This window comes from Priapulus caudatus, unplaced genomic scaffold (genome assembly GCF_000485595.1).
Source record: "Priapulus caudatus unplaced genomic scaffold, Priapulus_caudatus-5.0.1 Scaffold1749, whole genome shotgun sequence".
NCBI classification, from domain to species: Eukaryota; Metazoa; Priapulida; class Priapulimorpha; order Priapulimorphida; family Priapulidae; genus Priapulus; species Priapulus caudatus.
The window spans coordinates 1,905-11,936 of NW_014578810.1; the positions used below are offsets into that span (position 1 = coordinate 1,905).

At 40.8% G+C, this 10,032-nt stretch overlaps 2 protein-coding genes across 3 annotated transcripts in view; one reads left to right on the plus strand and one right to left on the minus strand.

Moving 5' to 3' along the window:
- Positions 1-1,572: 1,572 nt before the first annotated feature.
- LOC106817506 (UDP-N-acetylhexosamine pyrophosphorylase-like) overlaps positions 1,573-10,032 on the minus strand; it is a 10,461-nt gene continuing 2,001 nt past the window's right edge. The window contains exons 4-11 of one of the 2 annotated variants that reach the window (XR_001395066.1): positions 9,117-9,292; positions 8,500-8,672; positions 8,053-8,246; positions 7,425-7,565; positions 6,981-7,166; positions 4,819-4,861; positions 2,910-2,979; positions 2,528-2,547 (exon numbers count right to left, since the gene is read on the minus strand). Coding sequence is in view for 1 of the 2 variants with exons in the window: in XM_014822174.1 (XP_014677660.1) it covers positions 2,446-2,547; positions 2,910-2,979; positions 6,981-7,166; positions 7,425-7,565; positions 8,053-8,246; positions 8,500-8,672; positions 9,117-9,292 (1,042 nt within the window). In the remaining variant the exon portion in view is untranslated. Of the gene's footprint in view, positions 2,548-2,909; positions 2,980-4,818; positions 4,862-6,980; positions 7,167-7,424; positions 7,566-8,052; positions 8,247-8,499; positions 8,673-9,116; positions 9,293-10,032 lie in introns of both variants that reach the window. The other variant, XM_014822174.1, reaches the window with a different exon arrangement.
- The window catches only part of LOC106817509 (serrate RNA effector molecule homolog), a 24,785-nt gene continuing 21,146 nt past the window's right edge, over positions 6,394-10,032 (plus strand). The window contains exon 1 of the mRNA XM_014822176.1: positions 6,394-6,398. The gene's annotated coding sequence lies outside the window, so the exon portion shown is untranslated. The remainder of the gene's footprint in view (positions 6,399-10,032) is intronic.

Consider the following 10,032-nt stretch of genomic DNA (forward strand, 5'->3'; position numbering starts at 1 on the left):
CCAAAATGAGGCAAAAAAGCCCGACGAAGTGAAGCCCTGAAACCCCGACACACAAAAAAGCGCCACCCCCACCATCCGCTGAATACCGGAAGAGCGAAGCGGATAGATATCCGGAGCGATCGAGCGTTAGCGAGTGGCATCAAGTGATTTTTCCAATCGACGAGCGGGCGCCGGACACCCCTGGCTGGCCTTCTTCATTCGTGGGGTGCGGGCTAACAATATATCACCACCTTCCTCTCTAACTGCATTATTATAACATTTACTATAACGTGCATTGTTTTTAATTCAATTTTCTTTTTTTATCAGGCCTCAATGTAAATAAATTCAACTACATACTTGCACATCTCAGGCAGATGAGTTGTGTAACAAACAACCTACCTTCTACGTCCTTACAGAGATATTTCATTCATACTAGATCACGGGGGATACATGTAATTGGCAACAACTGCCCTTTCTAGTTTATATAATATGGCATGGTGATATGGATAGCACGAACTGCGACGAAGCACGAACCACAAATAAAAATCCGAAGTTCCACCTTGAAGTTTTTCTGTGACGTCCGACGGGCACGTTTGAATTTCTACCTAAGCTGGTCTAGTGCTAACCCAACCAGGCTGTGTGACTAACGTCAATATACACAGGGCTAGGTCCCCTAACCCTAGCAAAGACCGTTTCTTGGAGCAAGTCTAGTGCCAGTGCCAGACCGCTGCCACTACTCACTAAGCACTACCACTACCACTACCAGCACCAGGGCCAGGCTGGTCTCCCCCCCCACCCCCGGGGGTGGGGAGGTACTTCGATTATATCAAGAGTACATAATAGAGATCTCTATCATGTAGGCCTACTCTTGATTATATTTAGACGGGGGTGTGAGGCTGAAGCCTTGAAACCCTTACCCATATCCAAGGGTTCTTGTGCTGTGAATATGTACCAATGTGACGTCTAAGGAATTTTGTGTGTGAAAATGGGACCCATGTCTACGGATTTGAAACATCACATTTTCCAACGATACAAAATATAATATTTGTAAAAAAAATGCAGTGGCCGCCGTCGTTCGTTGAAGCCCCTTTTTGGCGTTAGAGTTAGGGTTAGGTTTAGGGTTAGGGTTCTAGCTCATCTAAATTAACTCTCAAATCGTGAATTTATTTCCCAAAGCGTTATTTCGAAATCTGGCGCCAACGCTGCCATCTTTGTCTGGTTAAGTATGAAAGCGAATGGACTGCCGTACCCGTAGCCTCGAGACATTTAGATACAGCTGCCGTACCCGTAGGCACTGCCTAAAAAAATCCCTATATGAAGGCAAAAAATGAAAGGAAAATAAGGAACCATGCATTCATGTCCAAGGTTTTTTTGTGTGAAAATGGGACCAATTTCTAATGATATTTCAGTTATTTCATTTCAACTCCGTCAATTCAACGTCAATCAGTCCGCCAACTCAGTGGGCCGGTGTAATCTTTTATATATCGGGCTGAGAGAGAATAATACTATATATCCTTTCATGATATAATCCTGCATCCTGGTGTAACGTTGGAATTATGTTACTGGGCAAAGAATCTCAACACAATTTCAAGATACATTTCATTCTCCTGGTATTATTGTTAGAATTACATACATACACAATTTCCTGAATACATATAGACCGATAAGTGTGGTATATAACCTCTCGCAACGTATACACCATCAAGTACAACTGTTGCATAATCACCACCTTGTTTGTAAATGCTTTGCATTTGTCAATGTATGAAAGCTAGCTGTATTCCTATAAGTTCTGAACACTGCTACAGTATTCAACACTGATAAATAACGAAAATTCAAGAACCACATAAACACAAATCTTGGAAATAAGAGGCGAGATAAACTTCACAACTATATGATTGCTCAAAATCTATGTTACTTCCACGTGCATCCAAACCAACTAAACACTAGCAAAATTTGAACAATAATTTCACTGCACGTTGACAGGTAGCAGCAGGATTCACCATTTTCTAATACAGGAATGCATATGTGAATCAAACCCTATTTAAAAATATCAAAAAATATTTCTAGCAAACATTAAATTTATACTAAATACTGGCTTCCATAATTACTGAATTCAAATATGTATGAAAAATATTGAAATACCCTGGCACTAATGGTATGGATATATCCATATTAAATTAGAATATGACGGCATAAATTACACATTTTTAGTCTCAATGTGCATGTTAGATTATTAGACATATAAGTACTTATCACACATGCAAGTGCCTTCAGCAGTTTATACAATAGCCTACATTCTGAGACCTTGCTAAATTAATGGAAATTTTATATCACAAATATGCTTTAGATAAAGCGATCATGTCTATATAAGAAACCATTTCCTCATTATAAATTTGCATAAACTACATAAACTCCTTAATATAACCAGAGGGCAACCAAGGCTTCATGTTTGCCACTTGGTAACACCTAGGCGAACTGCTTCAGGTTAGAGGTGAAAGATGTTTCTCCATCCACTGCCAGCAGGAAAGGTGGAACAAACTGCTTTCCAGCCACCTTCTCCTTCAAGCCCTACAGAAACATAAACAAGATCTCACAAACATGAGCTATATATACTCCCTCACTCTATGCCCAAAGCAAAACCACATGGGGTAGGACACAATTATATAGACAATGTAGGCCTAATGCTAAGCTAATTTACCTAGCAAATTGTTATAAAAACATCGAGTTTGTAATAGTTTAGACAACCTACCGTTAAACGTTTCATAGTGATAATGTGCTAGCTACGCATCAGAATACCAAAACAAAACATATACGATGAATTAGATCCTTGCGCTCATGTGACCCTTATATCAAAGAATAATACCATCATATATAACAGTATTTCATATAAACACAATGACAGTAAAACCAAGAAAAACAAACAAACATACCTCGCCTGCATAGGACACTAGGGGAGAAATCTCGCAGGTAGGTGGTTCTAAGATAACAGATTTCCCATCACTGAAAAAAAAAAACCTGCTGTAAATAATAATGCAAATGTTTTATGTAGGCCTATACATCATTAACAAATAAATAACATTTGCTGTTGAAGACAGTTTTACAACAAATGTGACAAGTTAGGAGTTTATAAAGAGAAATATGTATTTTTAACCTAGCTATATAAACACGTTGCAGTGGTGTTTTATCAATTTCAAAAATTATAAGATTGCAATACATAAGGAATCTGAGTGTAAACTTTACATGTAAGGCAGATGAGAAAGTTTACATAAACAGTATGGTGCATTATGATACATGTGCATTGCAGACAGTGCCTGAACAATAACAGTAATTAATTGTTACATTACATACAACGAAGCAAATGTAAAACAAGTGCCGCGGAGCGACAGCGCTCATCAAACGTCTACTGCGGTGGCTCTGTGGTGGAGTCGTGGGATTCTAGTAAACCCTGTTAGTCCCAAATGTGTTCACATACACGCCGAAACAGTGGAAGGCACAGGAATGGTATCAGGAACCTTCTCAAAGGAATGTTCGTTGGGATCGTTATGAAAGTTGCCACGAGATGGCGCGTACGTTTAAGTGTCTTCAGATTAAAGATGGAAGCTACCATCATACATAGTAGCAACAACTATTTGCAAAACAGAATAAGTAAGCACTCATCCATTTACCCTAACGGCAATCGCTTAACAGCGTGCTCGAACGCCACGAGAGGGCTGGCCCAACTTAAGCTAATTAAACGCCAGGCAAAAACTTTACACAGTAACAGTCACCACAATGCCGCTCTAACTTGGCAGTGGCCACTGGCAGTAGGCATTACGTTAGCATGTAACACACTGACAGTACAGAATGGGCCATAGCAAATTAATATAAATTTAAAGAGCATAAAACCTTCTTCAAGCGCAAAAATTTAGCTTTTGAAATTTCAGGCTGTGACGTGCTATTGTAGCGACCTCATCATCACAGGCATATATAGGATCTACTAAGCGAAACCTCAGCAGTCCGAAAATTCTTTTCTACAGTAAAGCAAATCCAGTTTATACGGGGGCGCGGCCTCTTGAGGTCAACTAAGGATTATCCGACCACTATTCTGCGTTCGCATGTCAGCAGAAAGTACATTTATCATGGTCCTTTTTTCACAATACAAGAATAAAACATGCTAGTTCACCCTGCTGACAGCAATAAACAAGTTTTCAATCGCTCTGTCAGACCCATGTGCCTCCAGAAAAACTGTCTAAAATCTGCCCCGTGTGCCGGCATTGACGCTTTTGACCTGTGACAGATCACAATTTCGGCCAGCAGCTGATGGGTTTTCCCTCACCTTTTATGCATCGGGCTATAACACGGCGACTAATTTCACGAGCCTAGGCTCAGGTCGCGTTTAGATTTGCTGCCAGCAATTTGGGCATTTCCTCGCGGCTATAGTCGCCTGGTTATAGTTACCACGAACGGGAATGTGTGCGCCTTCTTCTTACACGCTCTTGACCTTTGACCCCCCAGCTTCGATATCACGAACCTCGTTTCGGAATCCCCGCGCCGCCCCGGTTGCCCAATCAATCACTGACGCCTACGTCAACGCGGTTAAGGATTTTGTCGGACGGCCTAACCTTTGACTGGAACGGACGGCCACGGAAGCGCCACCGCATCGAATTCAAAACCGCGATTCTATCAACGCTGGGCATCATGCACTTACCTGTCAGATGAGGGCTAAAAAATTCAGTGCGATGAGAAGCTCCAATATTAAATCTTCCTATTTAGAGTTAAGTGAGTCTAACGAAAGAATGCTTATCAGGCGACAACCTTAGGACCAGGTTTACAGATATGATCAGCATTGATCATTCGAACCATAGTGCTCTTTGTTGCATTGTTATTTCTCTCCATGGAGCCCCTGAATGATATATAAAACCACCCACACACAATTAAAGTAATAACAAACAAGTGCCGCGGAGCGACAGCGGTCATAAGCTTATACGTCTACTTCCCCGCGGTGATCTGTCGGTGAAGTTGTTTGTGGGATTCTTAAGTAAAGATCCACTGAGCTCTCAGTCCCGCAAAATGTGGGTTGGCACATACACGCCGAAACAGTGAAAGCACAGAGGAGGTAGTCAGGGAACCCTTCTCAAAAGAGGAATGGGGTTCGTTGGGATCGTTATGAAGTTGCCACCGAGATGGCGGGCGTAACGTTTTAAGTGTCTTTCAGATTAAAAGATGGAAGGCTCCCATCGTAGCTTGTAGTAGCAACAACCTAATTGGGTGCAAGACAGACATAGGTAGGAGCACTCATCCCATTTAGCCTACGCAAAGCCTACAGGCCGAAATAGAGAGCTGACCACCTGTAAGGTAATTTAACGGCAGGCAAAAACTAAACAGCAGTAGCCGATACCAGCCACATGCACTGGCCAGTGGCAATAACGTTACAATCAGGGCCGTATAAATGACAAATATTATTTTTGTCATTATACGCTGCATGGTTACATGTACAACCACTGACAGTACACGGAATGCCATAGCAAATTATACCGATTTAAGGAGGCATAAACCTTCTCAAGCCAAATTTTAGGCTATTTAAAAATTTCACTGTGACATTGTTTGGCCTCATACATCGCAGGAATGTATAGATTCTCTAGGACGGGAAACGCCAGCAAAAGTCAAATTCTTTGCTAAAACGTAAACAAATCCATGTTTTAGACTGGAGTGAGGTGCAGCGTCTGCCCGCCTCTTGAGCGGTCAAATAAGTTATCCGACCCTAACATATTCTTGCGGGCATGTCAGGCAGAAAAGTACAATTTCATGGTCCTTTAAATAAAGGACATAAAAATCGCTAGGTCAGCAACGGCTGAATTAAGCAAAAGGATTTCTCTCTCAACTCGGGTCCGTCAGACCATGCTCCTCGGAGAAAACTCGTCTAAAATTGCGCCTGTGGGCCCATTCGACTCTTGGCTAGCACCTGTGACCTCGCAATTTCGGCACAGGGATGGATTTTCCTACCATGATGCTATACAACGGTTGTGGCGGAACGAACTCAGATATAATGAGACCAAGGCCACGGCAAACGCCCACTCTCATCAGTCCAGGAGAGTTCGGCCCCGCAACTAACCTACTTGAAGCCCTAAGGTCCCGAAGCGCGTTTAGTATTTGTGCAAGCAAATTCCTGGCAATTTCCGTCCCCTATACTTAAGTTACGGAGGGAATGTTCGCCTTTCTTTTACACCCTCTTATGACGCTTTGACGCTTTGACGCCCGCCAAGCTTCGATATCGCCCAACTCGTTTTCGGTTTATTAACCGGGCACCCCCCCAACGTCGCGCGGATATCGTTTGACGCGTGGACGTCGAGCGGTGGTAAGATTTGTGCGCCAACTGTTGACGGACGGACAGACGCAGCCTCATGCGAATTCTACAAAGGGCTGGCATCTGACTACCTGTAGTATGAGGCTAACGGTGGCGGGCAGAATTAACGCGCAGATTTTTGCCGGCGGCCGTCGGATTCAACCCCCCATACGCCAATTGGTCGCAGGCCTAGTTTCTACTTAGCTCATGCACCAAATTTGCCATATCTTGCCTTTATATCAACAATATTTACGGCAATTTCCTGACTAGTTTTTTGACTTAATGAATTCGTAGTGACTACTAAGAAGTAAATCATGTTCCAGGAATTCCTGTCAAACAAGTAGAACTCCACTGATAGCATTGAAATACTGAAATACTACGAGTATGGCTAATAAACACAAAGCTAATACTTTTATTAATTATGGAATAAATTGAACAAAATCAAGACCTGTTCAAACTTGTAATGGCCTGTTCCAGTTGTCTAAGGGTCTGTTTAAAATTTTGGGTGGGCCTGTTCACATTTTGGCTAATTTAATGCACTGACAGAATACTGCAAAGGTAGGTGAAAATGGTGGGATTTACAGTCTGATAAATGGTAGTTTTTAAATAATAACTTTAATAAATAAAATTCACTTTTACTACTAGGATATCCCAAGGTGAAAGGATCAAATATAAGTACCAGACAGCTGCTGGAATAGGAGTTCCATCTTCCTTTACAAGCTTTCCTCCACTCGCCTCTATGCGACGATGGTTAAGAGAGAACAGGTCCTGACGGGCAGTAGTTGGTGTGTCTTTACTAGCACTATCTGCATTCTTTAGTGGGGAAAACTCGTCGTTCCTGAGTGCTTCCCAAACAGCAAAGTGGCTGCAATATTATAGGAAATACAGAATTCATAGCATTAGTTGATTACCAATGTTTTAACTATATCATTAAACTCCAGCAATGACATGCCAACATTCAATATTTCCCTGGTATCAGTTTCAGTCATCATGACTCATCTGTTTTTCAGAAAGAAATCCTCACAACAATCAAGCATATACATATCTGTTCTAAAATAATCTCTACTAAATTCTATCACGAGTATCTGATGAAGTATAATAAGGTAACAAAGTATCAACATACTTGGCAAACTGGAAGACATCAAACACAAACTTTTCCATCTTTATTCCATTTGGGGTGGTGGGTTTTACAGTCTGACCATCCCCATCGCAGTATGGAATCTTCTTCTTGGCAACATGATGCTTTAGCATGCTTTCTTTCTCACTGTAACAGCAGTGATGAAATAAAGCAGGAAACTATAGACTACCAAGGAATGAAACAAACTTAAATTACTTGCTTGTGTAACCATATTTTTAATTTTGACTTCAACATGTACTTTTGAACTGCTGCTATATGTTGAACTATTATTTGCTTTTACAACCTATATATCAATATTGCAATAGTGCTACAAGACATATGCTTGTGAATTTGCAAAATATTTGACTAAAACTGTAAAAGATTAGTTAAAAAGTATTTCTGGCTACTTGGAATTTCATATAGCAAATCGAGAGAGCAGAGATGGAAGTCTAAATAATTTAAAAAAAAAAAAACTTCACACCCGAGTACACGCTAATAAATTTCACAAAAACCAGGAATTTAAGAAGTTGCTATTTTCGCTCAATTTTTTTATGCATGTTTGGTGAGAAAAGCCATGCAATGTTTGCGCATTTCTATAGGTCAAGGTTTTGCAGTTTTGATACAGCCTCCTTACTTGACAACAGCCTTTAAGAAGTCCATGGTGAAGAAATGGTTGGCGATGTTGCCTGAGCTAAAGAGAAGTCGGCCATCTGCTGTCCTTTTTTCTGCAGTCTGTGAAGTAATCTCACTGTATTCCACTACTTGGTATACTCCGTTCACCAGACATACCACACCAACTGGTTCTGTTGGCATCACCTTTTCTACAACCTGCACGTATCGAGAAGAAACAAACATCTAACAAAACAATATTATATAACGACACATGAAGGGACGGAGACGTATACACAGTAATATTTCGATCATTAACCCGTTTTAGCAAAGATTTCATGTTTGCTTGCATATTATTAGTTACATTACTATTGTTATAATACCATCGACCTCATATCACTGCTATCCATTTCTTTGCCCACCAACATGCGTCCAAACACACACATTTCAATACATGTATAAGTAGAATTACCTTGTTCCCACACTCAGCCTCCTTGCTGATACAAAAACCCATAAACACTGGGTCAGCCATCTTTACTAGGATGTTGTCCACACAGTATACGTGTACAAACTTGACTCTTCTTTGCTGCATGTCTTCCAGTACCCCGCCCACACGTAATGCTCTGTACAGCCCACCATTACCATCTACAGGAAAGAACGGCAAGTACTGATCACAAACTTTATATCCAGATGAGATGGGATACTAGAGAAGCGTTGCCGAAAGGAGGTGTTGATCCGAAGCGCTGAGCGCAGATCTTGCGCGCAGTTCCGCGGCAAGGCGCACGCGACCGCGGGAACGTCCTACGACAGTATGCAGCGCTAGCAGCTATGGATCCGTGCGCCGAATGCATAGGCCGGTGCACGGATCCATAGCTGCCAGCGAACAGTCCGCAATTTTAGTGGGGGACACAGAGAGCAGATATTTGGGACGTGAACAGTGTTCACTTGTTATAAAAACATAATGTCTCTGTTCGTAACCGAGCTCACGAAAATCCCAAGCAGCAGCATAAATTCTGTATTTTCCACAGTAATTTCTGCATTTCCATAGTTTATATACTAGGTTTACTTGTTATCCAACTTTATAAATACCTGGTGCTTGTGCTATTTTGCAAGGACTCTCCAAAACAATTTTCCCATCAAACGTGAAGCAGGGAAGGGTGCACTGCTGAAAGAATGTGACATTCTTTTCATCAAGACCAAAATATTTGTTCTTTTCGAAGAAGGCTTTAGTTGGTTCCTTTGTAGGTTTGCTTGTCATGATGTACCTTAATATAAATAATAATATAAATTAGCAATATAATTGAGTCATAGCACAGGTTTTGTCAAAATGGAAATTATCAGTATTACTTTCATAATTTTGCATCACAATGTTTAACTTAACACTTAAAATTTACTTTTTGACTGAAGTTAACATACATATCACATATTCTATATATGCATGCATCTTCTGCAGCTCACATATCCACATCCAGAGTATATATTATATCAGGAGTGAATAATAATATATTATTATAAACTACTATTATTCACCCCTGATTATATCATATATGGTATATTGCCAGCATTCTCTGTTGTCCTCAGGCCAAATATTATGTTGCAGATATGATGTATATCTAGAGATACATGATGTCTGTGTCTTCTTTTATTCCCTGTAGTAACCAGGGTATAAATTGTATAGTATCAAGAGCGTATTAAGAAGGAGAGCGTACAACAGTGAAATGCTGAAACCATGCTGCAGTATTACAGCGTATTAGTCGAATAAATAAACTTTGCCCGTTTTATTTTGACGATTCGTTGTAGTATTATTGATCAGCTGTCCTACCTTGCTAATATAAAATAAATCGCTTGTCCCTACGATGCCTTTACACTGAGATAATGAGCAGTGAAAATCTGGTATTTTTGCCAAAAACCGACTCGAGATACGTAGTGGCTGCGACTGTCTCTCGTTCTGGCGATAACTTCGGGAAACCTCGCGTGTTTCTGTCATTCATTGACAATAAAATTT